The sequence below is a fragment of the Ammospiza caudacuta genome, chromosome 2 (genome assembly GCF_027887145.1).
Source record: "Ammospiza caudacuta isolate bAmmCau1 chromosome 2, bAmmCau1.pri, whole genome shotgun sequence".
Taxonomy (NCBI): domain Eukaryota; kingdom Metazoa; phylum Chordata; class Aves; order Passeriformes; family Passerellidae; genus Ammospiza; species Ammospiza caudacuta.
Window position 1 is genome coordinate 113,715,558 of NC_080594.1, and position 27,450 is coordinate 113,743,007.

Genomic DNA, 27,450 nt, shown 5'->3' on the forward strand with positions numbered 1-27,450 from the left:
GCTTAAAGCCATCCCCCTTGTCCTGTCTCTACCTGCCCTGGTCAGAAGTCCCCTGTATGTGCTGGAAAGTGCTTTAATGCCTCCCCAGAGCCTTCTCCAGGCTGAGCAGCCCCAGCTCTCTCAGCCTGTCTTTTTGGCAGAGCTGCTCTGGCCCTCTGGTCCTTCTCCTGATCTCCTCTGGACCCGCTCCAGCAGGTCCTTGTCTGTCTTGTGCTGGGGACCCCAGCGCTGGACACAGCATGGGTGTGGGATGTCCCCAGAGCAGAGCAGGGAACAGAATCCCCTCCTTCTCCCTGCTGCCCACACAGCTCTGAGTGCAGCCCAGGGCACGTTTCCCTTTCTGGGCTGTGGGTGCACATTGCCTGGGTTGTGTTGAGCTTCCTGTCCCCCAGCACCCCCAAGTTCTTCTCCTCAAAGCTGCTCCCATTCCATCCTTTACCTGGCCTGTACTTGTGTTTGGGATTGCTCTGACCCATATGTAGGAGCTTGTGCTTGGTCTTGAGCTTCAGGTTCCTCTAAGTTTATATCAAATGGAAAATGGGGAAATAGGGGAATGAGGCTTGTCATTAAACTGGTGTTTGCCTCACACCCCTAATTAGGAGCTCTTCCTCCTGTTGGATGGACTCATTCAGTCAGATGGAATTGGATTTCATTCAGTATTTTATCTGTGGAATTCTCTCTGTAAATGCATGTGTGACATCAGTCTGAACACTGAGTAGAATTATTTCTCTGTTAATAAGGAAGCTTGATAAGCTTGATAGGTTCTTTGGGTTCTTTCCATTCTCCTCCTGTGTGTTACCCAATCATTAATCAGAGAGCTTGTGTTGTCTTTGTGTTACTAATGAAGAGCTGAGATTCAGAGGCTGTGAACTTCAAACCTACCTCCTGCCATAGCTTTTCAGTGGATTTTTGTTAGCTATTCAGCAGTTACACAGTTTTTTGGGCTTAAGTTTCTGCTGTGCCTCCTCACTCTTTCTCAGTTTTCTCTTTCTCTCAATATCAAGAAAAATGAGGGGAAGATGAAAAGGTGAATCTGAAAAAGACCGTGTGTTCTCCAACAATGTTTTTGAACAAGACATAGATTTAACTTTGGGGATTTCTATATAGCTGCCTTATAAGCCAGAGATTTCCCTTTCATTTCTGAAGTTCTGTTTCTTTCCTTATAAAACATCATTAAACTTCTGTGACAAATAAGGTACAGACAATTTTTCTTCCTGGTGCCTCAGTTGATTACTGTTTACCCAGGAGACTTAGTTCAATGGAAATGAAATTACAGTGGAAACCAGATTACTCTGAAAATTCCAATTAGGTAGGAGAAAAATGACAAATTCAGCCTTTGACAAATACAGAGAACATGTTGTGTCTGTCTCTCATGCAATTTTGTTAAATGAAAACTTGTGAAAAAGTCCTAAGATGTTGACTGTCACAGTGGATGTGGCTGTTGTGCTCAGCTACCCATGCTCTGTCATCTCTAGTTCCATTTTGTTTTTTACCTGATTTCCAGGTAGTGTTTGAATTGTAGGGTTTTGCTTACAGTTTCATAGCTCTGGCTTTTTTTTTTTTTGTTGTCATCAGAAGTAAAATTTTTGCCACCTTCTGCGTTTTACAACTTCTGTGTTACCTGCTGTGGCTTTGTCATTAAGTTGTCTGCTTGTAGTGAGAATATTCAAAGTATTACTGCCAAATAATTTTCCTGACTCACTGTGGTCTGCTGAGTGTTCCACTGGCTTTATCATAATTTCCAGGACAGTTTGTTGCCTTCACCTTCTCAGACTTCTTGCACTTGGCATTATTTGCTGTGGCTGCTTAATATTTCTTTCATGACTGAACTTGTGCTGTTGGTGGACTGACATTCCTGGCATTTATCATCTGCTAAACAGCTTTCTCTGTGTGCATTTTCCTGTGAGATCCATTGTGTGAAGAATTTTGCTCTTTATGACTTTTCTGTGTTGTAAAGGTTCATTTGTGCTATAATGTACATGAACCTTGATTATATATTAGTTGCATATGTGCTAATTCTAATTGACTGTGTTCTGTTTCCTTCCCTTTCCCTTCTCTTCTGGGGTGTAATTTCATGAGAGCTTTGCAGTGATGCTGAAAGGGTTGGTTCTATTCATGGTTATGTGTTCTTCCTGCTTCTCCTGCCATTGTTAGTGTTCATATGGCTTATGATGCAGCTGAAAACTAAAATGATTTTATTCCTGTCCTCCAGTTACCTTTCAGAGAGCTTGGCTTCTTGATCTGGCTGGTGATGTGGTGATGCAAGGGGTGAAAAAGTGGTTAGGATGGAAGCCAGCAGGATTTCCCTCCTTCCCTTCTTGTCACACTGGAGACTTCCCTGATTTCAGATGGACTGGGAGGCTTTACCCTGGCTGAAGGCTTGTCCACATGCACAAATACAATGAGACTTATTTTCTAAAATCAGGATACAGTGCTTGTCCTGGGGGATGAGGTTGCTGTTGCCCACTGAGATTCCAGTGGCAGAAGCAGAACAGATCCATGCACACACTGTGGTAGCAAAGCCACCTTACTGGAGTTGTGTCACCCTCACGTGGTGCTGGTTTAAGCACTGTCCCTGAGGAGAGCAGGTCCTGTGCTCCTCTTGTCTCTCCTGGCCTGTTGGTAGGCTCAGCTCAGAAATGGCAGCTTTGTAGGCTGGTTTGTGATGGAATGAGGGCTCGTTAGCCAGGGCGTTTATGGGATTGGCAGTTTATGGGATTATTTCAGTGCAGGGAGAACAGCAGCAGTGTGTGTTGTGGATTCTTTTATTTTGTGTGTGGTGGGCTGTGGTTTTTATGAATGACTTTCTGGTTTTCAGATAGCTGCAACAGAATTCTTAAACCCATCCTCAGCCCTTAGGATGATTGTTTTCTCCTGCATTTCTCTATAAAGAGGGTTATGACATGCTTTTTAATAGGCTTTATGGATACAGGAATACTGTGTTTCTGGGACAGGGGTGTCACTTCTTCATTCTGTGGGGGGGAGTGAACATAGTGGAAATAATTCTCCTATTCCAGCCCTGCTTTGTTCTTAGTGTACTTTCTAGGGGCTTCTTGTTCCTTTCCAACCTCCTCTGCTATGTATCTTTTTGCATTTATATCAAACTGCAGCCTTTTGTGTTGGCAGAAGGAACATGAAGACAGAAGACAAAACTGCTGTTCTGTTGCCACTTCTTACTTCCCTATAGAGGGGCCAAGATTTTAAAGGGGAGTTGTTACACAAGTTCTCTGGAGCAGGCCGATAGTTTTCAGGGGGTTCTGGAGCATTTTCAGGGGGTTCTGGAGCATTTTCAGGGGTTTCTGGAGCATTTTCAGGGGTTTCTGGAGCATTCAGCCTGCCTGGGAAGATGGGCTTGTATGAGTTGGGTTGGAATGGAGCACGTTTAAGACAGGCAATATTAAAAGACATGAGCTATCATCTTGTAACACCTCTAGGGAGCTTGTGCAAGGTTGATTTTTCAGGCTAAGTATCTTCTGACTGAGATGGTTGTAAGGCAGCAGAAAATGTCAAAATGTTTACTTGCATTATCTGGCATGGAGCAGCACAAAAACCACCAGGCTGAGCAGGCAGTTGGTACGTTGGAACTAGTTGGAAGTTTGGCTGAGTTTGTTAAATAGTTGTGAAGGAACTTATTGAAACACAAATTTTAATGCTGGTGTCACTTTCTTCTGTATTGGAGGTATTTGAATTACACTTGACAATGATGGTAGAGTTTGGGTTCTTGTGCTTACTTTGTGCTGATTAAACATTACGTAAAAAGTAGAGTTTAAAAAAAAAGTGAAATTATTGCTAGTACAGTAACAGGAATGCTTAGATATTTCAATTTAAAGCATTTAAAAATTCCCAGGTATTTCACAAAGTTGTTAGGATTCAAGAATGTAATCTGCTTCCAGCTTAATACCTGTGTTAGGTGTTGTATCATGCTTTAATTATTTACAATTAACCAAGCAGTAAGTTGTGTTGGTTTTATACATTGTGTGAAAATTTCCATAATGTGTTGATACTGTCACAGAATATTAGATGTAAAGACTGCTACAATTAATTGATTTTCTTTAGTACAGTGTTTAACATAGTTTAGAGAAGCCATTAAGTTTTCCATAGGGAACATGAAGTGAGGCAGAAGGGCTGAGCTTTAATTTTACAGACAGTTTTAAACTCCACTTTTCTCCCAGAATCTTTGCAGTCCAGTTGCAGTGTTGGCATTGGGTGCTGCACACCACAGTGACACATCAGGAGCTGGGCATAAGCAGGGTTTGAGAAACAGTGCACAGGTAACATGTAACAACAACATTGTAGTAATATCCCTAATTTACTGGCTGAGTGACTTCAGCCAAGATTTCAAATATTTATACCCTGAGTTTTGCAAAGCCTTGAGTGCAGTATATATACTATAAATAAGGCCATGTTTTAAAGCTGCAAGTGGGGCAAATCTGCAATGCCATTATCCTTCCCTGCAGATACTTGAGAAAGAATGAAGGTAGCAAAAGCTGTTCAGCACTTACCAGTGGCCTCATAAAATGCATGAATCTCATCAGAAATTACAGAATCCACAATGTGTTTATGTATCTGAGGAGGAAACCAAGGCCAGGGATGGCACTGAACATGAGTGAGGATTTGGACCTTGGTGTGGTTTGGCACAGTCTTCCAAGCATGGAATGTTGAAGAGTTATTTTGTTTTTTACTCTGTTTCATAGGAAGAATTAGAGTTGTGAACAGTATTAAATGGCTCTAGTACCTCAAAAAGAGTGTTTGATTTAAGCTTTTCTAATTAGCTTTTTTAGGTTTTTGTCTGCGGTTAGTATTGTCTGTAATCCTGAGGCAGTTGGACTGGATGATCATTGGAGGTCCAAATGAACAAAAGAATTCTATTCTTAAATATTCCTGTGATAGAAGGAGGAAGTAAATACCTTCATCAATCCTGCCTACGAAATTGTGTTTAAAAAAAAAATCTGAGCTTTCTTTGTGAGCCCTGCAGCAAAAGAAGGAAACAACATCCAAGGAAGTTTCAGAGGTTTATCCTCTGTTTATCTTCTGCTAGAGCTAGGGTACAAAAGTTCTTAACAATTATGAAGGGTTTGTGCCCCACTCATAAAAAGAAGTGAGATATTCTGTGGATGTCTTTTGGAATTTACAGGACCCATGTTCTCTACTTAACAGTAGGACCTGGCTTAGAGAGACATTCTAGAATCTAATGCAACCTAAAATAACAGCAAAACCTTCCTGCATAAATTGCAAGTTGAATTACTATCAGTGAGTGGCTTCACCACTACTCTCACAATATTTGATACAAACCCCAATGTTTTTAGCAAGTTAAAGGTCCAGGCATTTGATGATGAAAGGAGAAAGGAGCCTTGAGCATTGCCAGAGTTGGGCATCCACAACCTCCATGGGCAGTGTGCTCCAGTGTCCCACATCCTCAAACTGAAACATTTCCTCCTAATATTTAACCTAAATTTCCCATTCAGTTTGTGCCCATTACTCCTTTTCCTGTCACTGCCATTCCTGATGAAGAGTTGCTCTCCAGTTTCCCTGTAGAACCCCCTTCAGATATTGAGAAGTTGCTGTGAGGGCTCCACTCAACCTTCTCTTCTCCAGCCCAACTTTCTCAGCCTTTGTTAGGGAGATGCTCCTCTGCTTTTACCTTGTGGCCTCCTCTGGACTTGCTCCAGCAGTTCCATGTCCTTGTACTGGGGACACCAGAACTGTACACAGAACTCCCAAGTGGGGTCTCACCACAGCAGAGTAGAGGAGGAGAATCAAAAGACTTGAGAGACTACCTGAATTTCTGTGCTGAATTGTAGCACACTTGTCTGATTAAATTTACAGGAAAAAATAGTTTAAAAAAATCAACCTTTACTGTGTGAAACCAGAATTATTAACATGATTTTAACAAACAGGAACACATTCCTAGTCAAACCCTTCACCTAGCAATTCACAATTTCATACTGTTAATATATTACCAATTACATAGATAAAACTATAAAATTACTAATGAATATTGCACATGGCACCCACAGGAATGGGGTGACAAACAGTGAGAGCACATCACAGAGTAATGTGAGTTATCTGCTAATAAAATGTGCACTAACACAGCCAAGTGTCAGGTCATTTACCCCAACAAAGCACATACAGAAAACATTGTATATATTGGTGAATGTGACAAAAAACACAGTTATTTTACAAAAGCAACTGCCTGTGAACACCACAATTGTATGTTTGTAGCAAGAATGAACCTTAGCTCTGTTTTTTAAATATAAACATAATTTTGGTCACAGAACTGATAGGAAACTTGTGAATTACAGCCTTTTACATCTAGGAAAAAAAAAGAGTAGCCAAGAAGTTCTCCCTCCACACCAATTTGCTGCTCCAGTGAGATGAGAGTGCAGTGGGATGAATCAAATATCTGAGCCCATTACAGAACATGAGAGACCATGCACTGCCAAGGTAGCCTGGCTGTTCTGGGCTTTGCAACTATTTGTCTACTCCCTTGCAGTTAGGGAATAAAGATGTCCTTTTAAGATTGCTGTTTCTGTTCTCTCTGACTTTTGGGCTTATCAAAGAAGAAAAAGAACTGAGAAATCAGCAGACAAGAACTACACAAACTGTACTTTTAACTGGCACTGTCCTTTCAAAAAAATCAGAACTGCCAATCAGGCACACAGACAAAATCAGGAAGAGCAGAAGAACCTACCTTTTCCTCCAGCTTCTGAGAAGAGTTTGCAGCATTTCCTCCACATGACATGGCATCTCCTCCTTGGTTCTGAAGCCCCAAATTATAAATACAATAAGGCATTATTTAGAGCTAGGAGCTTTTAAGCTGTGGAGTTCAAGAACAGAACCAATACAAAATGTGTGTTTTGCAGGTCTTTTAGCTTGTGCTGCAGGAAAACACCTGACTGCTTGAATTAGCACAGAGAGCTAAGAAAAGCAGCTGATACCACTAGCACCTATTTATAGATACACTTTCAATTAAGAATAATGTACATACAGAGAAACCATCTCTAAACATAACTCCTAAAGCACAAATGATAAAGAGTAACACACTCAGTAAAAGTGTTCTTTGTGCAAGTGAGAAGGGAGGATGCCAGATGCATTCCCAGAACACTGGGACTGGTTTTGCTCAAGTGTGATTGACCTTTGATGATGAATTTTGCTCCATGGCTTGCAGAGGTGTAGCTGTCACATCCATTTTTGAATTGGCTGAATCCAGGACCAAACTGTGGCTTTAACAGTCAGAAGTAAGGGACCAAGACCATTTAATCAGTCTTCAGTGCAACTTTAGACATTCTATTCTCCTGAAGTAGTGACAGATGTAAGGATACAATAACAATTACTCCATAGATGATAGATTACCAACTGCTAATGTATTGCTTGTCCTTGCCTGAACTGTTCTGTGGCTGCCTGAGAAGGACTGGGTTTGATTTGGACCTGAAGCATCAGTTCAGTCCTGATTGGCTCTGTTGCCAAGAACACGTTTTTTGGGTTGCAGAAGGACAGTTTTGTGCATAAATAAACTGTAGCATAATTGGAAAAAATATAACAGTGTGAATTGGGTCTGACTGGAACAAATTATATTCTGAAGTTCTTTGATATTTTTGTTGTTTTAGTTTTGAAGGTATTTCCTATTGTAGCTCATTCTATTAATACTAAGGTGGAAGGAAGTCTTACCCACTTCTTTGCATGTTCATTGGGAATTCAAGAAAAGGGCTTTTTAGTAAGTGAAAGTCATGGTTCAAACAATTTAGGCATTTTAAGGTCGATTTTTGCATTCACTAGATAGAAGTCACTTAGTAAGTTTGCTTTTCTGATGTGCCAGTGTGTGCATTTTCCAGTGCTTTTTATATTTACTGGATTCTGTTCTTGAAAAGTCTGGGTTATTTTACTGTCACAACTAAAATTTTCATCTCCTATCATAAAACCCCATATTATTTAGCTACTTATCAGAATGTAATTTCTTCATTGCTGGGAAATGCTTAGACCAGTAGTTTAAATAATAGAATTTTAGGGGCTGAACATTTATGTCCCTGTTCCTTCTGTCACTGAGAGACCCTGAATGTCCTTGAGGATGTGTTTTGGTACCAGTTGAACCAGTGTGACTGCCATGGAAAGCTCCTGAGTGAAGGGGTGGCTGTACAGGATGAGGCCCAGTCTTGCTCAGCCCTTTGCCTGTGGCAGCAGCCAGGGACATGCACCTGTGGTGTGACAGCAGGGCCACAGCTCCCTGAGGGGAATCAGTTCATTGGCTCAACATTTGGGGGGGTTTTGTCTAAGGCATTGACTGAGTGCTGTATATTTGGATTTGTCTCTGTTCACTGTCACATGAGCTAAACACTTCAGAACAGGAGCTGGAAGTGTTTTTCCATCTGGTAGCCAGAATGAAGTGTGTGATCTGAAGGTCTGTCCTTCCAATACATTATTTGTGAAAAAGCATCATGTGCTGTAAGTAACCAGGGGTGCACTCTCTGACTGTTGCATGTCCCAGGAATTATTGGCAGATGAATGTGTCTTTCTCTTTTGGAGAAAGACACTTGCTGCTGCTCTCTAGTTCCCTTTGAACACCTGGCCTTCAGCAATTACTGCTTTGAAGCAAGACAGTCCTTTGATGTAAAGGCTTTCCTTTTTATTTAAGTCTTTTGGAAGTTACTCCATGTGGAAGGGTCTCTCCTCTGAAGTCACACTGACGTGCTTGGGAGTGTTGAGCCTGGAGAAGGCTCTGGGGAGACCATGGAGCCCCTCCTGGTATGGGGAGGGTACTTACAGGACAGGCATGCAGTGGTAGGACAGGGAGAAGGGCTTTATACTGGGAGTAGGTTTAGAATAGATGTTAGGAAGAAATTATTTCCTGTAGTGAAACACTGGTGCAGGTTGCCCAGAGGAGTTGTGGGTGCCCCATCCTTGAAAGCATTGAAGGACAGGTTGGATCAAAGGAACAGCCTGGTCTAGTGGAAGGTGTCCTGTGCATGGCAGGGGGTTGGAGCTGGGTGATCACTGCAGTCCCTTCCAACCCAAACCATTCTGTGATGCTGTGAAATGAGTTAATACATTTTGAGTATATTGGCTTTGTTGCCTTGGTGTGCAGAGCCCAATCCTGTTGTCAGCCTTGGCTTGAATAGAGTTTGTTTTGATTAGAATTTCTTGGACTTCAGGTTTGGAAGTTCACTTTCTGTGCTCTTACTGCTTGCCTAAACTCATGTGAGTGCTGCATGTAGGAGCACCTTGAACAAGGGGAAGTTGGATACTGTTAAGTAGCTGTATCTTAGCTGAGCTTAGCCCCAACACCAAGTTTTGAAATTAAAAAGAAAAGAATCCTGAAAGAACTGAAGATTTCAGGATAATTCCCCTTTATTTTGTTACCTGAATTTGAGGACAAATAGAATTGTATGTTTACATCAATGTTCTCAGTGTTTCAAAAACTTATGCTGCAAATGATTTAATTTCAGGTGTATTATATGGAATGATCACCAAAAAAGTTTATTTGAAGTAACGTGGTTTTCAGTGAGAATAGTTTCATTTGTAACCATCACAGTTACTCAAATTCTCTCTTGTACTGTACCATTAAGACATTTATTGCTTTGAACTTTGTTGGAACCTGATGCAGTTGACTATGTCTCATATACACTCACTTCTTTAGGAGGAGAAGGAGCTTAAAGGGTTTTTTTCTGTAATATTTGCTATTTGAGATAACATTTTCTGACTGCTGCTTATCAGGTATTTTTAAATGTTGATAGTTAGACACTTCTTGCTCTTCTGAATAGTAGCTTAATGACAGGTTTTGTATTAATCATTGAATGCATTTCACTTTCACTGCATGTCAGTGTTAATGAGTGAAGTGCTGTGACCTCCAGTTCTCTATTCTGATTATGTAAATAATTTCCTCCTTCCTGAAAGATACAAGGCACAGGGAAGAAAGAAAATGGAAAATGTGTGGGGGTGTCTGTATGTTGTAACTACTGAATTAGGTCAGTGTTACAGATTTGGGGGAGGTGTTTCTGGTTGAAAAGTCGTTCTGGTTGAAATAAAGGCATGGGGTAGAAGTCTAGAATTTTTAAACTAGAATCACATCATAATCCTTGTGATGAGTCAGTACTTATTAAGGATTTAAGAAGGCAGTTCCTAGAATCCTGTATGAAACAAATCCGTGATACCTTTCAACCCCAAATTTGTATTGCTGCTGTTAAGCCTTTTTGCAGTACACATCACACTTGTAATGAAGCACATCTGTGAGCTCCCATTTCATGGGAACATCATTCTGTAAATAAATTGCTGTATGGTTGTTAGAAAGCTCTGTTGTTGCATGTTAAGCAAGTCTTACTCTGGCATTCATTGTTACCGCATGGCAAAGTAGATTTTGTGACATATGTCCTCACTTGTGTATAACCAGAATACTTTAGTTAAAGGAAAAATAGTTCTGTTCCCCTAGATAGGGCTTAGGTAATGCTCATGGATAGTAAAATGTATTTTGAGGTCTGCCTCTGTCATCTGGTACCTTGCATTTGCTTTTTTCTGAGACTCTGTATTTTAATTCAGGGAAAAGGGATGGATGTAGTGGGGTATTTCAGTTACTTTTGATGAGGAGACTTTGAGAAACTCAAATGAAGGCCATTCTAGAAGTCAGCTGTATTAGAAAAATATATTTGTTCCTTTATCATTGCATGCTGAGATGCCATCCTTTGTGTCATGCTATAACAGAGTATTGTGTACATGTTTGCTTCTTACCTAGCACTTATCCAGGAACCCACATCTGATTTTTTTTTCCCCTGGCTTTTGAAAAGCTTGATTTCTCCCCAGAACAAAATGAACCTATTCTGCCATGTAGGCATGAGACTGCAGCCTGTGGAAGCTGAGGTTCAGGTGTGCAGCTGTACTGGGTGGTTGAGCCTGGAAGTAGAGGCCCCTCCTGGAGAGCAGTGCTGTGCCTGGTGTCCTCTCTGTGGGCTCCTCTCGTGGGGCTCCTGGGTGGTGCCTTGAGAATGGGGACTATAGGGAATCAGAAAATCTATAGTTGCCTTTTTCTGGGGCTGCTGAAATTCCAGGGAGTCAGGTGGAGCAATAACTGGCTTTCACTTGTGCTTTGGTGGTCGATCAGGGTGACAAAAGGAGATGGGAAAAACATGTCAAATAGGAATTTTCTCAGTTGACATCAAAAGCAAGAGTCAGTGGGATTGATTTGACTCGGTCTTCATAGCCTCATAAACTGCTTGATTAGCGGTAGAGGAGTGAGTTTGTCACTTAGCAGGGTTCTGTCTCTATCTTGACCCTGTGTTAAAACATCCATTCAGAGCTTTGGGTAAAGGTAATTTTTTTTAATGTGACTTGTACCTGTGGTGTAGGGCAACCCTGGGTGTATGGGCAGACTGGGCAGTGAGGTACTGGAAGGCAGTGCTGCAGAAAGGGACCTGGGAGCCCTGGTCAATGGAGAGAGGAAGGTGGGTCAGCAGTGCCCTGGCAGCCAGGAGGGACATCTGTGTCCTGAGGGACATCAGGGACAGCATCACCAGCTGGGTGAGGGAGGGGATTGTCCTGCTCTGTGGTGGCCTTGCCCTAAGCTGGTGCTCAGTGATGTGAGAAAGACATGAAGTTCTTGGAGAATATCCAAAGGAGGGCCATGAGGATGGTGAGGGGAAGCTGAGTGAGGAGGGGCTGAGGTCCCTTGGTCTGTTCAGCCTGGAGGAGACTGAGGGGAGACCTCAGTGCAGTCACAGCTTCTTGTGAGGGGAACAGGAGGGGCAGGCACTGATCTCTGCTCTGTGGGGACAGTGACAGGACCCGAGGGAATGGCCTGGAGCTGTGTCAGGGCAGGTTTAGGTGGATATCAGGAAAAGGTTCTTCCCCAGAGGATGGCTGGGCACTGAACAGGCTCCCCAGGGCAGTGCTCACAGCACCAGCCTGGCAGAGCTCCAGAAACGTTTGGTGAATGTTCTTGGGCACATGGTGTGACTGGGGATGGTTCTGTGCAGGGCCAGGAGTTGGACTGGCTGATCCTTGTGGGGCCCTTCAATTCAGTGTGTTCTGTTGATTCTAGGATAGTGTGCTGAATCCAAAATCAGAAATAGTAGAAATGAGATGTATGTAAAAACTAACAGGGTACTCATTAGAGTTCAGCTGGATTGTTGAATTCAGCTGAATTGTTCTATTGGGCTATCTGTACACTTACATATACATATATGTCACTGCATCAGTTTACATTTGTTTATAAATTATCAAATTCATTATAGATAGGTATAAAGGCAATTCTTGAGCTGAGCCAAACTTGAGCTGACCCTGATGCGTTGTAACTAAAAAATTGAATTGAATAGTCTGAATTAAAGAAGTGATGGGAATTCAAAGTTTCATGCTTTATTAGTTCTAGAGAGGTTAAAGCAGTGGTGTGTTCTCTGTGGGCCTGCAGTTTGATGTTTTCTCTGAAACAGAAATGGTGAATGAGTGGCTGAAAACAGGACTGGTCAACCACTGCCTTCTAATACTGTTTAAATTACATGAATTGGATTTTAACTGCATTTACGAAAGTATGTTTGTATATTCTGTAATTAAAAGGAAAATACCTGAACAAGGATCTCTCTGCAATTGAGAGCATTCCTCTGACTACAAGAACCACTCAGATGATTTATTTGAAATGGAATGTTTTTAGTTAGCTGCAGCATAACTTGAAGTTACTATTGTGTGTCTTGAGGACATCTCATAAACTTGGAGGGAGAAGTGATGGACTCACTTAGAAAGCTGGCCTTGTCTAATGCACATGACTAAGACAAGTGAAACTCTGTGTAAGCCCTGAAATACACTTTCCTGAGAATGTAATTTAAGTAATGTCAATGGAGAATCATCATTAGACTCCAAAGCAAACAATCCCTAAATAAGGGGAAGAAAAAAATAGATGAGTCCTTCATGTAAATATTTTGTATTTACTGGCATCTACTGGCATTTCTTAGATTTTATTTCATTCTATGAATTTGTAAGATTTCGAGTAAATTGGTTATTTCAGTGGTAGCATTCTTGAATCTTTTTAAGTTGCACTGCTTGCCTTGAGCAGAATGGAGTTTACGAGAATGCTTTGCCCACATCCTTCAGCTGAGCACAGAGGCAAATCTGAGGGTAAGTTCACACTGATGTCAGTCAGTCTGGCAGGAGAGCTGCAGTTTGTCCTGGTTCCCTGGCTGGCATTAAGGTGAGTACTCTCTGGCCTTGCAGTGCACTACTTCACATAATTAAAGAAACTGAAAAATAATCAGTCTTTGTACATTTGGTGGGCTTTTGGTGTTATTTCCTTTAGGAGTCTGAACCAGCTCACTTCATGAGAATTCAGCCCAAAGCATTAGGATAGGGAAGAGCTGAAATCAAGCAGCTTGCCCTTGGCATCAGCTATTTTGGAACCACAGCTGCTGGTGGACACCTCTGGCTGCAGTTTAAGGCAGCCTGGAGCAGGACTGCTGCTGAAATGAGCTGTTTTACCATTTTCCTGCTTTGCTGCCTCGCTCCTTGTGCCAGCACAAGTGTTTTATGTGGCTGTTCTGTGACCCAGCCCTGTTAAGGAAGAGTGGTGGTGATTAAAGGAGGTTTATTGTGGTGGGGTTGGCTTAGGGCTGCGGAACAGTGCAGTGGGAGCTGGCAGCAGTTTGATTTCACTGGTTTGTGTGAGTAGCTCCAAACCTCCATCAGGTAGTGCAGAACTGACTGCATTGAACTGCAGTAGACTGCAGTGTGTGTGTTTGTGTATATCTGTGTGGCAGAAAACTTACTCTTGCTGGTACTTTCTACTTAGTGATCTTTATAAACATCAGTGAAAAACAATTAAATACTCAGGAGGGCATTTTTAAAAAAGCACAAATTAAATACCGAATACATTCATTTCAAAAATTGCATTTCAAAAATCAGTTTCTTCCTAAAGAAAGCTTTGAGTTGGTAATGCATTTGTTCTGGACTTAGTAGGCTTACTAAGCCTTATGAATATGAATTATGAAAGCTAGAGATGGATAACAGTTGAGTGTTTTGAAACAGTACAATTTTACTGAAAAGTGAACATTATTCTAATGGCATTATTAGAGATGTCTAAGTTTGTTGGCGCTGTTAGTACTAGAGACTAGGCAGAGGAGTTAGAGTGTATTCAGTCAATTTTTATTGTATATGTCATGCCTTGCAAATTCACACAATATAAGAAAAGATTTTAAAGTGTCTTGGAGAAAGATAACAGCATTGAAACTTAACTTGAGATGAGACATCATAATAAAACACTTAGGAATATGCATAGTGTTACAACAGAAATTTCACTCCAGTTGTTAACTTGAGGTTTTGGTGATTGGATCAGGAGCACAGCACTGCCAAATGCATCTTCCTGGAAACTCATACAACTCTTTGTATCACCTTACTTGGCTCTTTAACTTCCTGGGAACTGTTTTTGTTTTATGTGGTGCTTCGAAGTCTGAGTTGCTCTGGGAAATTACATTTCAGCTTCCGTGGTTATACAATGCCTGGTGCTATCGAGTGGAATTGCTGTTATAACTTGATGCAGCTCTTTTTGTCTCTGTATAACACAGTGAAGTTGAAACACAGTGAATATGGAACTGTTGGTATAGCATTGTAACTTCAACAAATCTGATGTCACAATTTTCTTCATATAATCTGCTAAACCACGTGGTGGGGATGTGATGGGCTTCATAGTGGGGCTGAAAGGCCAGTGGACCCAGGCTTTCATAGGCACATGCTGGGTAAAGGGAATGCAAGTCCAATTCCCTGGGTGAATACTGATGTGCTAAGAGGAATTCAGCTGCAGGGTCTCTATTAGTCTCAGCTGATGTAGAATCAGTCTCTCAACTCCCTCTGACATCTGCAGTTAGACACTGTCAGGAGGAGAGTATTGCAAAGATTACAAATTTGGCTTTTTAGGCTCTTAACCAAGTCATTTCTACATAGACCTTGAGCAGCACCGTGAATTCAGATGAGAATCTACTCTAGGAATTCAGGCACAAAAGAGTCAGAGCAAAGAGCTGCACACATTTACTCTGAACACAGAGTAAACAGACACACATTTGGAAGGTGTGTCAGTGCCTCAATGCTATAAAGGTGATTGTAAGTGTAATTTTTACTTAGAACATGAAAATAATGTTAAATATTTCAAATGTGACTTTGTCAGTTCTATTCAATAAGAAGAAATAATATGTCTAAAATAAAAGATTCTCTATAGCAATGTATTTGTTTCTGTAATGTTCTTTTCCAGGTGTGGATTGAGTTTCCTGTATATGTTAATACAGCATGTTGTCTTTTTTTTTCCTCTCCAGATTATGCAATGGTCTCTGCAAGATGGCATGTTCTTGAGTTGGAGATTTTTAAGGCAAGCATATGCTGGTACTTCAACTTTACTAAGTGGACTATAATTTCTTCTCTCACATCAACTACATAAGCAGACAAAATTGCAAAGATCTGCCCTGTGTCGAGTATGACAGCCACGACTCGTGGCTCTCCGGTAGGAGGGAATGACAGCCAGGGCCAGGCTCCTGATGGACAGTCCCAGCCTCCCCTCCAGCAGAATCAGGTATGGTATTAACAATCAATTCATCTCAAAATAAAGGACTTTGTTCTTTAGAAATAGTGTTCCTGAATTATTTGAATCTGTACATTTCTCGAGATCTCAAGTTAGACATTTCTGTGTGCGTGTCTGGAAGTACAACAATATTTTGAGGGGTGAAGGCAGTGGTATTGGCAAAGTAAATATGGTTAAAGATCTTGGCATTGTAAAAACGCTGCCTTTTCAGGCAATGGCATGGTTCTTTCAAGAATACCTGTTTTGGATCAAAAGGCTTCTTGGATTAATACCAGAAGCTTCCTCAGAACCACATTGCAGAACCTGCCACAGATTGGTAAAACCACACTACATCTGTGAGTTCAGTTTCTGCTCAGTTTTGCAAAAGCACTTTCTGGCTAAAGCAGCTTACTCAGGTATCAGCCCTTCCAGAGCAGCTGCATCCGGGCCTCTGTTCATTGTACTGCACTTCCTGAACAGCTTCTCATGTTCCTTGCTTTCAAAAGAAAAGCAGAAGCTTTCATATATTACATCACAGTGTAATGATTCTTTTTTGTTAGGCAAAAAAATACCAGAGAAGATGCAGTATCATGTCAAGCCAAAACCATTTAGGAGAAGAACTATGCTTTGTTATTTAATTCAGTGTGAAGATGGCATTTTTTTAATACCATAAGGTTTAGTGGTTGCTCCTTCCTGACAGTGAATTGTACTTTGATACGTGGGGAGGCCTGGCCCTGAACTGCCAAGGAAGTCTCCACTGTCTGACTCCCTCTGCCTCAGTGGGATGGGGAATTGGAAGGAAAAAGTGAGAAACTCTTTGGGCTGAGATAAATGCAGTTTAATAAATGAAAGGGGTAGGGGGAAACAAGTGATGCAAGTGCCATCACTCACTACCAGCTGATGATGCCCAACCAGTCCCCAAGCAACAGCTGCCTTGGGAAAAAAACCCCTTTGTTTTATTGCCAAGTGTGATGCTCTGTGGCATGGAGTGTCTTTTGGGTCATTTCAGGTCAGCTCTCCCGGCTGTGTCCCCTCCCAGCCTCTTGCCCTGCTGACTGTGGGGGGCAAAGTGAGAATCACGGGATGGGTAAGGTTCGAAGGGACAACTGGTGGTCATCTAATCCAGGTTGCCTGCTCAAGCAGGGTTCCCTAGACCACCCTACTGGGGATTGTGACCAGACAGTATATCTCCAGAGAAGGAGACCCCACAGCCTGTCAGGGCAATCCATTCCAGTGCTTAGTCAGCCTCCCTGTTAAGTTCTTCCTTATGTTCAGGGGGAACTTCTGTGTTTCAGTTTTTGCCTGTTACCTCTTGTCCTGTTGCTGGGCATCACTGGGCAGAGTCTGGCCCATCCTCTGACACCTTTCTGCAGATATTGATGAGATCCTCTCTAAGCCATCTCCAGGTTAAATAGGCCCAGCTCCCTCAGCCTTTCCTCAGTGAGATGCTCCAATTCCTTCATCATTTTTGCCATTCTCTGCTGGACCTGCTCCAGGAGCTCCACCTCTCTCCTGTCCTGATGAGCCCCAAATTGGACACAGCACTCCAGGTGATCCTCACAGGGCTGAGCAGAGGGGCAGCATCACCTCCCTGACCTGCTGGCAGTTCTCTTCCTAATGCACCCCAGGATCCCATTGACCCTCTTGGCCACAGGGACAAGGTGCTGGCTCAGGGGCAGCTCATTGTCCACCAGGAGCCCCAGGTCCTTCTCCCCAGAGCAGCTTCCCAGCAGGTCAGTCCCAGCCTGTCCTGGTGCCTGGGGTTGTTCTTCCCCAGGGCAGGACCCTGCATTTGCCCTTGCTGGGTTCCAGGAGGTTCTCTGCCCATCTCTCCATGCTGTTGAGGTCCTTCCCAAGGGCTGCAGGGCTCTCTGGGGTACTGGCTCCTCCTGCCAGCCTTGTGTCACCAGAGAACTCACTGAGGAGCCATCTGCCCTCAGCCAGGCCATTGATGAATAAGCAAAACAGTCCTGGGCCAAGTATTGAACCCTGGGGGCCACCAGTGGTGCCAGGCCTCCAACTGGACCCTGTGCCACCAAGTAGCAACCTCTGAGATCTGCCATCCAGGCACTTCTCAGTCCACCTCAGTGTCCACTCACCCTGTCCTCGCTTCTTGAGTTTGTGGATGCAGAGGCTGTGAGAGACAGCGCCAGAGCCTTGCTGAAGTTGAGGCAGAACAACATCCCCTGCTCTCCCCTCATCCATCCAGGTTGTTTCATCATAGAAAGCAATCAGGCTGCTCAGACATGATTTACCTCTGGTGAATCCATGCTGACCTCTCCTGATTTCCTTCTTGACTTCCATGTGGGTAGAGGTGGACTCCAGAGTCACCTCTCCAGGCGTTGAAGTGAGGCTGACTGGCCAGTAGTTCCCTAGGTCCTCCATCTTGCCCTTATTGAAGACTGGGGTGACATTTGCTTTCTTCCAGCCCTCAGGCACCTCTCCTGCCTCCCTATGATTCCAGCAGTTCTCAGCACTTGTGGGTGCATCCCATCAGGGCCCATGGACCTGTGGATTTGAAGTTTAATTACATGGTCTCCATCCAGTCTTCTCAGCCAAAGGAAACTTCTTTCCTCTAGACCATCTCCCCAGTCTCCAGGCTGAGGCAGCCACAGGACCACATCTTCCCATGTATTTATTTTGGTTGTGCTGTATTTGAAGAAGCCCTTGTTGGTACCTTTGACATCCTTAGCCAGGTTTAATTCCAAGTGGGCCTTGGCTTGCTTCATTGCTTGTATTCATACTCTGACAACATCCCAGGTGGCATTTCCTGCTTCCACCTCATGGTATCTCCTGCCTGTGTCTGAGTTCTGACAGGAGCTATCAAAGAGAAAAACAGGCCTTGAATCTGTGATAGCACAGTTCACCAACAGACAAAACACTGATGTGTTCCCAGTGCTGTTTTGGTCCCAAATCCAAAACCTAGCACCCTACAGGCTGCTGTGAAGAAAATAACACTTCCTGCCAAACAGATGTGGCACAGCAGGTGAAAAATGTTCTTGAGGTTTTGTCTTCCTAAGTCTTGCTCTTATTGTCAGTTCTTACTATTTCTGTGTATGAATAATAAGAGACATCTGCATAACGTGTTGTATTTTGCATGGCCCATCAGAGAGGATTTAACTTTGTTGTTCAAGGTTGATTAGTAGATGGTTATTGTAGTGAGTCACTCATGTTTAGCAAACTCTTTAAGAAAGTGTTTTTCATTGTTGTTTTCTTCTGTGCTTTTGTTGAAGACAGTCTCTCTACTTAAAGTGATCAACTTTTCTGGACAAGATTTATAAAAACTGGAGCTTCAGTGTATTTATTTCACCTTCTGGAAAAATGATCTGCTGAAAGTAGAAGCTGTTACCAAAAAAACCGCACTTTCCTCGCTGGGAAAGTAGCTTGATTTTTAAACTGCCATGATAGAAAAATATAGCACATTTTATGCTCTATTTTTATTAATAAATCTGAAATAAAACTATTTTATATTGATACGTACTTGAGCTGATTCTTTGGAATACATTATGACAGAAAATTGCCAAAACAAGTGGAACACAAGTGCAGGTAGTACTTGAAGTATTTTCCATCTTCATTTTAGACTTCTTCACCTGATTCTTCAAATGAGAACTCCCCAGCTACCCCGCCTGATGAGCAGGGCCAAGCTGATGCTCCACCCCAGCTTGAAGATGAGGAGCCTGCATTTCCACACACAGACCTGGCAAAGTTGGATGACATGATCAACAGGTATTTTCACACTTTTTTAAAAAGGTGTTGATAATTTGTGCAAACATCTTGATAGAGGAATCAGAATTTTTATATCTTTGTTTCACTGGACTTCATGAAATGCTTTTTTTGTTGGGTTAAAGTTGTAAAGAGAAAGAAGCTTGAAGCAGAATGTGGTTTCCTTTGCGTTGGTTAGTGTAATACTTGTCAGGGCATTTAAAAATCTGTGTACTGAGCCTATATTTAAAAGCATTACAATGGGGCAAGAATTCTTGATTTTTCAGAAGCAGAATTGAAATTGGGTTTGTTTGTTTTTGAATATAGGCCTCGATGGGTTGTTCCTGTATTGCCGAAGGGGGAATTAGAAGTTCTTCTAGAAGCTGCTATTGACCTAAGTAAAAAAGGTAACTGCAAGACCTTTGATTATTGGACTGGTGTGCAAAGTTCTTTTTTGTCTTTTGACTCCCTGGTGAAGGCTTAAAAATTGTTAATAATTTCTGTTACAACCCTGGTCTTGAAGATTGTATCAGAGTGCTATGCAAAATCTTATGAGAACTTTAAAAAAGCCATGAATGTAGTTAGGAATAGGTGCCTAAGCATGAGTTGGGAAGTTCAATAAGCTCAGAGACATAAAAATCCTGTCATTCCCTGTCACACCTGTTTTCTGTATTCACTTTGATATCAGACCTAGTGGGTTTGGTCTTTATAACAGATGCTAAAATGCAAAGAATTCTAGTTGTTTTTATTTTTTAATAAGTTTCTAGTCTACCTTTCAAATATCTTGCCAGAAATTTTTGTTCAGTTTTGGCACTCTTATGCTTCTAAGAATATCAGAGAAAAGTTAGAATTTTAAACAGCATATCTTAGACTAATTGTCCTACCAGTGTTTGCTGGTGTCTGACTTGGGAGTGAGAGGGTTCCATATCAGGACAGTGTATGTGCCTGTTAAATTGTACTGGTCAGATTGACAGCTTTGCCATGTGTTCTGCAAAGTTCTGTTCTCCTGGGAGATTGCTTGTGTTTGAGTAATAGCAAGAGTCACAGCAAAATAATTTTTTAGGATATCTGTGCTTACCAGCTCTTTGTGTTTTGAATACCGCATTACACAAAGTGCCTGCTCTTTCTTCTGCATAGGTGCTGGCCCAGGACAACTTCATTTCCATGTTAATAAATGTTATTTTTAGGCAGCTTTAAGACTAAAGCTGCTTGTGGTCATGATATTCTGGATTGTCTTGATTGCTTAGTCTCTTTTGCTTTGGAGCACTCTGTGGAGAAACAGAAGTTAGGGTGCATCCTTGTGATCCAGCAAGGATAATGACATATTGTTGCCTACACTGATTTATCAGCTCTAGTTGTGCTTGGAATTGGTGGCTTTGTGTGTAGCTGGGTCTGGCAGGAATCCTCAAGCAAGTGTAGGATGTTCAAGGGATCACATCTGTTCTGAAGGGAAAAGAATGCCAGCTTCTCAAGAGAAAGTGCAGCCACCTTTGTGTCTGTGTTGTTGGAACAGTGCAGTAAGAAGAAATTATCTGCTTGTGATTTGTGAGAGAGAAGTATATTCTACCAGCTGTTAAGTCATCTTTAAAAAGAAAAACAACCCAAAACCTGAAAGCTGTCAATGCAATGAAGTAATAAGAGCAGAATAAGATTTCTAACTACTCCTGACATCAACATACTTCCCCAAAGCATCAGGCTTAGTTGAAAGTTCCCCAAAAGAAAAGCTTATTTTTCCTGTTGAAGTTGTGAAAAACAGTGGAAACATATTCATATGCTTTTGCACTTTGATTTAATTAAGTTGTTGGTGTGCAATTCTAAAAAGTACTTCTGTGTTGCTGCTTAATTATGTTTCCTCTTGCCCTCTAGATGAATTGCTGTGTGTAAATGCTAGGATTATTGGATAAGGAGAAAACAAGTAAAGCTCTTAATATTAGTTGTTTACTGTGTTATCTTAACAGCTTCATCCTGGATTTTTGGAGGGTTTTTTGCTACTTGAAGTTACATGATGGTTAATGTGGTTCCTTTTAAATAACTTCCAGTTCCCAAGGAATATGATAGGGTGTAACTGACACTGTTTTGGTAGCTCAGAGCTTGGCAGACACTGTTTGAGAGTGGGGTATATATAGAGAAGCAATAGAAATGGTTTGGTTGTGTCTATTTCTTAATAGATTAAACTACTCCATTATCTCAGTAACATCTATAATTCAACCCTTTGCTACCTGTCTGTGGGAATTTTTCATATTCTGACAAGATCTGTTTCCAAAAGGAGGAACTGAAAGGATATACTGAGAAATAATCAGCTTTTGAATTACATAAACTCTGTATTTCTGACTGTATCCTATTTAAATGGTGAATCAACAGAAACTAGAAAGACCCTTCTACATGTTTTTGCGGGCACTATTTTCTTGTGGTTAGGGCTCTTAAAAACCTTTTATTCCTAACACAGCCCATGGCCATCAGCATTCTAGAGTGACTTCAGGGTAGCTACTTCTTTGTGACCCTGGCTGTAAAATAGGAGTGGTATTTGCATTATCTTTAAATCTTTTCAGGAACTACAATTGGACATAACTAAACTAATTGAAAGTGCTTATATGAATGAAATGTCAGCATTACCACCTTCAAGGGAAAGGAGTGAATTTGACAGAGTAGTGTGAATCCTGCTAGACTGTGACTTGCATTATTCCTGGCAGATGCACCCATTTATGGAAAATTCTCTTTTTATGTGTGGGCATCAATGTATTATTCTTTGTTAAACAATGAGCCATGAAACTATCAACAGATAGTCTGGAGTTACTTGCTAATAGAAGAAAACCTATTTGAAAAATTGCATTTAATAGCTAGACTGTTTATCTTCACAATAAGTCTGGAATACTTATGGAGTATTTTCAGTAGTGAGATTTGCTCCAGAAGTAAATGCCGTGGCGAACTGGATCCTATAAATTTAAAAAAAAAAATTGTTTCTTTTAAGGTTTTAGATTTTATAGGCAAGAATATTCTCCACCCTTTCTTCAGAAGGATTTTATTGCTCCTGACATTTACACTCAGTTTTTAACATGCTGCCAGAACTTTATGTGTCACACGCAAGCAAGATGCAAGGCAACTTCTGGAACGTATAACTAACTTAAACTGAAATTAGATTTCACTACACAATGTGAACCTTCAGACTTGACTCCAAATATGTGTTTTTGATTAATTGCATGGAATGAGAGAGGGAGGCCCTAGGGACAAAAAAATTTAAATCTGTTTATGCATGGGTGCGTGTGCATCCAAAAGCTAGGCCAGTCCAGCAATGGGAGTTGTTTCCAGCACCCTTTAAAGACCATCTCCATCTTTCTCAGGATGATTCATCTGCATTTCTGTGGGACCACTACTGAGTTCCTTACTGAAGCTCTATCTTCTGCATTTCCTTGAAATGGGTATTTTTACCTCTCTTCTCTCACTGGTTTTGCTGTTAGCAAGTAGATAAGAGAGAACATAAAGAAGAATTGTACTTACTCTTATTTTTGCTAGTATATCTATTGAAATATGTTGTAAACGTGGGGGAAAAAACCAACCCAAATCAAATTATTTTAAAAACAATTTAAAAATTATGTAAAGGAGTAATTTTTGAGGTGGTTTTGCTAGAACATTAATTCAACGAGTAGTCCATTTAAGCTTGTGTAAGTTTGTTTTCATCCAAGACTTGTTTAGAATCAATTCTGAAACTTTAAACACCAAACCTTTGAAGTCCAAATGTTGTGATTTAACCCCAGCCAGCAGCTAAGCACCACACAGCCACTTGCTCACTGCCCCTTCGCTGGGATGGGGGAGAGAATCAGAAAGGGAAAAGTTAAAAAACTCATGGGTAGGGATAAATACAGTTTAAGAGGTAAAACAAAAGCCTTCTGTGCCAGCAAAGCAAACCAAGGAATTCATGCACCACTTCCCATGGCTGGGCAGGTGTTCAGCCATCCCCAGGGCAGCAGAGCTCCATCACATGTGACAGTGACTTGGGGAGACAAACAGCATCACTTCAAACATCTCCCCCTTCCTTCTTTCTCAGCTCTGCAGGCTGATCATGACCCCATATGGTCTGGGACATCCCTGTGTTCCTTTAGGCTCAGCTGGCCCGACTGTGTCCCCTCCCAAATCCTTGTGCACCCTCAGCTTACTGCCTGGCAGGGTGGTGTGAGGAGCAGGAAAACCTTGGATCTGAGAGCCCTGGTCAGCAGTAAGGAAAACATCCCTGTGTTACCAACACTGTTTCCAGCCCAAATCAAACACAGCCCTATATCAGCTACTGAGAAGAACTTATCAACACCATCACACCAAATCTCTGCTTTCAGCATGTAAAATGTTCATGTAACAACTAATGAAATTCTATGTCTAATAGTTTGTTGTTCTTTCTTGTTTTAAATAGGCCTTGATGTCAAAAGTGAAGCATGCCAGCGATTTTTTCGGGATGGGTTAACAATATCCTTCACAAAAATCCTTACAGATGAGGCAGTGAGCGGCTGGAAGTTTGAAATTCATGTGAGTTTTTCAAGTTGTGTTTCTGATGAGTCTGGTAATTGAAAAAGGAAGGAAACTGCCATTGTGATTAGGGGGAGACTGTAAAAGCTGGAGCTAATCTTTGAAACTCAGTAGTGAGTTGTGAGAAAACTCTTGTATGCGTGGATCTGAACAGGCAGTGGGGAGTCATCTTTCTGTCAGTGTTTCACTTTATTGCCTCCAGAGTTTTGGAAGGAAATAAAACATGAGAGATGATTTGGGGGAGAACTAGAACCATGTATGTTACAAGTTTATAGTTCATATTCGTTGTACAGTCCCCTGCCACATTCTTACTTGTTCTTTTTTTTATTAACAGAGATGTATTATTAACAACACTCATAGACTAGTGGAACTCTGTGTGGCCAAGCTGTCCCAAGATTGGTTTCCCCTTCTTGAACTTCTTGCCATGGCCTTAAATCCTCACTGCAAATTCCACCTCTACAATGGTACTCGTCCCTCAGAAACAGTTCCTGCGGGGGTCCAGCTCGCTGAAGATGAACTTTATGCCCGTCCTCCTGACCCACGATCACCAAAGGTGTGAGGGCCTTTCCAGAGCCCTGTGTTTTACTCTGTGCAGTGTTACCTAATGGCACAGCAGCTGTAGAGAAGTGTTCTTAGAGTGGGGGCAAAAGCCTTCTTCATTCTTCTATCACTAAGATGTTCTGTTGCTTATGACTCCTGATTTAGTGTTCATTTCCCCTTCTTACTCCTGTCTTTGGTCCACCATCAAACTGTGTCACCTGCTTCTGTGGTAAGTTGGCACAACTCTGCTGGAATGCCATTCCTGCTGTGTTAACTGGCTTGCTTGTATTTGCCAGTTGATGCATTTACCTTCTCCCTTAACATGAAATTTTGTAGGTGACACACTTTGAGGAGGAGATTATGTGATAAATTGGGAATTTTCTCTTCCTTGCAGTTTCCAGTGGTGGAAGAAATGTTTTTTAATTGGACATGAGATACCAATGTCAGTGTGGTTTTTTCAGTGGCTTTGGTTTGGTTTTGTTTTGGGAGGATGTTGAAGGTTTGCGTTTTTTGGTTGTTTGTGTTCTGTAGTTGTGGTTTCTCAGGGTTTTGTTTTTGTTGTTTTATTTTTTTAACTGGAAGTGGAGATTAGCAATCTGTCCTGGTTCTTGAGTCTGAAATTTTCAGAATTGATCTCCAAATGGCATTGATAAGACTTCAGGAGTTAACTGAATTTTATTTATTTATTTATTTTTCATTCATTCATATATATATATATATAGATAGATAGATAGATATAGGTATATAGATCTATAGATATATAGATATATGTATACACACACACACAACTTTTTTTTTTATGGTGGGTTTTTTGTTTTAGTTGTTTGAATTTTTTTTTCTTTAGTGGAACTGCTGACTATTTACTTGTAAGAACCAAGGATAAAACACTCCAGTGTCCTTTGACTTCCCTTGCATTACTAGTTGTGTTTAGAGGAACGCTACTTTGCATTCTTAACATTTTTATATGTGACATTATCACATCCAGGACAAAGGAAAAATACCAGAACTGTCAGACTTTCTGTAATAATCTAACAGCTAAAGCTGGACCTAAATTATAGTAAACTTTATTCCTAAATAAATTTCTTGAGTAGCTCATCTGCAGCATCTGCTCTTTGACATGATAACAGAAAAGATCCTGTTGCCTGTTTCTGAGCATTTCCTTAAAACTGAATATGTAAACTGTGTAAAGACTGTTTTAAAACAAATGTTGTCATTAAAAGGTGCTTGAAAGTATTTCTAGATGGTACTTTGTGAATACCAGAAAATAACTATTTGTTTTATTACAGGGTTGGCTAGTAGATCTTATCAACAAGTTTGGCACATTAAATGGATTTCAGGTCTTGCATGATCGATTCATGAGTGGATCAGCATTGAATGTTCAGATCATTGCAGCTCTCATCAAGTAAGTTTTTTTCTAAATAATGATTTATGCATTTGCAAAAGTTGGACTCAGTATAAGATACTGTGTTAGCAGAAAGCTTAAGACTTTTATTGAAGCACTTCCTTTCACTCCATCTCTTCATTCAGCTGGTTGTGTCTGCCTTCAGCATTTCATGTGCTTCTAAGTAGATATGAGTTTCTTTAATTAATTGCACCTTATTTTCATAATGTTGCATGACAATTGATTATGACACTTCCCTTTTTTTCTTTGTTTTTTAGGCCATTTGGACAATGTTTTGAATTTTTAACATTACATACAGTGAAGAAATACTTCCTTCCAATTATAGAAATGGTTCCACAGTTTTTAGAAAATTTAACAGATGATGAACTGAAAAAAGAAGCAAAGAATGAAGCCAAAAATGATGCTCTGTCAATGATAATCAAATCTCTAAAGAACTTAGCTTCAAGAGTTCCAGGACAAGAAGAAACTGTAAAAAATTTAGAAATATTTAGGTTAAAAATGATTCTTAGGTAAGATGCTAGTCCTAATATAATATGTCACTGGTGATATTTTTTTCCACACTTCTTACATTAAATTTTTCTCACAGGTTGTTACAAATTTCCTCTTTCAATGGTAAAATGAATGCACTAAATGAAGTTAACAAAGTAATATCCAGTGTGTCATACTACACTCATCGACATGGTAATCCTGAAGAGGAAGAGTGGCTCACAGCTGAAAGAATGGCAGTAAGTGCTCCTTTTCAGTGAACTTCATTGCATAAATTTGGTTTCTCCTTTGTACTTTAACTGTAGAGGTAGCTCTGTATTGTGAATCCAGCACACATTGTTTATTTTCATATATAGTGTTAGAAACATTAGGCATCATGTCCTGGTAATAAAGCACTTTAGAGTAGCCTTTCTGTGAAAAAAAGCTGCATTTGTGTCAAAGCTGCTGTTGAGAATTACTTTTCAGTGCTGCTAAAATCATGGCTCAAAAATGGATCATTGGATAGTGTGTTTTTCATATAGAGTTTTAAAAACCCAGAGAAATCTAGATAAAACAAATGTGTTCATTTGCAACTGCAGTGTTGCAGTAACTAGAAATGTAATGGTCATTTAATTAAATATATAGTCTGGGTTTGGTGCTTCAACTTTTTCTCATCAGAGTTCTAAGTCCTCTGTTTCTCACATTTCAGAAGCTGGATGCTTCAGTACAGAAAGCTCTATAGATACCACATTTTTGTTTTAATCAATACTTTTGTATTATGAATACTGTTGCTTGAATGTATGTATAGGGAGGTATGAAAATGAGCAATTATAAAACTAAAATAAGAACTATTTTCTCTCAATTTTTGTGAAATCTAGCTGTGTTAAGTGATTTTTACACTGTTCTGCCCCATCTTTATGACTGGCCACCTGTTGTGAGGTTCGTAATCTACAAAAGGACATCTGACAAGAAAAAATAACTGCAGTTTTGACTTTTTAAAGCAGTAGGAGGAAATAGGTCTCTTTTTTACACATTTTCTACAGTTTGGCATCTCATACAAGACCTGTGTTTTTAACTGCAATTGCCTAGATTTCATTATTTCATGAGACCAGCTTGAATATTGTAAGTCTGATCAAGGACAGTGTTGGAGGTGATGATGCTGTGGGTGTTTGTTTTCTCTGTCAGTGCTCAGAGCACATCTTGCTTTGCTTCACTTGGAACAAAATGGTCTGACTGTGTCAGTGACACCACTGAGAAAATTGCATCTCCTTAAATATGACTTGAATATTTGCCTCTGGTTCAGTTAGAAACATTTAAA

At 40.9% G+C, this 27,450-nt stretch overlaps 1 protein-coding gene across 3 annotated transcripts in view; it reads left to right on the plus strand.

Moving 5' to 3' along the window:
* The window catches only part of USP9X (ubiquitin specific peptidase 9 X-linked), a 96,293-nt gene that overhangs the window by 8,468 nt on the left and 60,375 nt on the right, over positions 1-27,450 (plus strand). For all 3 annotated transcript variants that reach the window (XR_009276029.1, XM_058825761.1, XM_058825762.1), the window contains exons 2-9: positions 15,270-15,523; positions 19,092-19,237; positions 19,541-19,620; positions 23,613-23,725; positions 24,060-24,278; positions 25,552-25,667; positions 25,925-26,176; positions 26,254-26,392. Coding sequence is in view for 2 of the 3 variants with exons in the window: in XM_058825761.1 (XP_058681744.1) it covers positions 15,428-15,523; positions 19,092-19,237; positions 19,541-19,620; positions 23,613-23,725; positions 24,060-24,278; positions 25,552-25,667; positions 25,925-26,176; positions 26,254-26,392 (1,161 nt within the window). In the remaining variant the exon portion in view is untranslated. The remainder of the gene's footprint in view (positions 1-15,269; positions 15,524-19,091; positions 19,238-19,540; positions 19,621-23,612; positions 23,726-24,059; positions 24,279-25,551; positions 25,668-25,924; positions 26,177-26,253; positions 26,393-27,450) is intronic.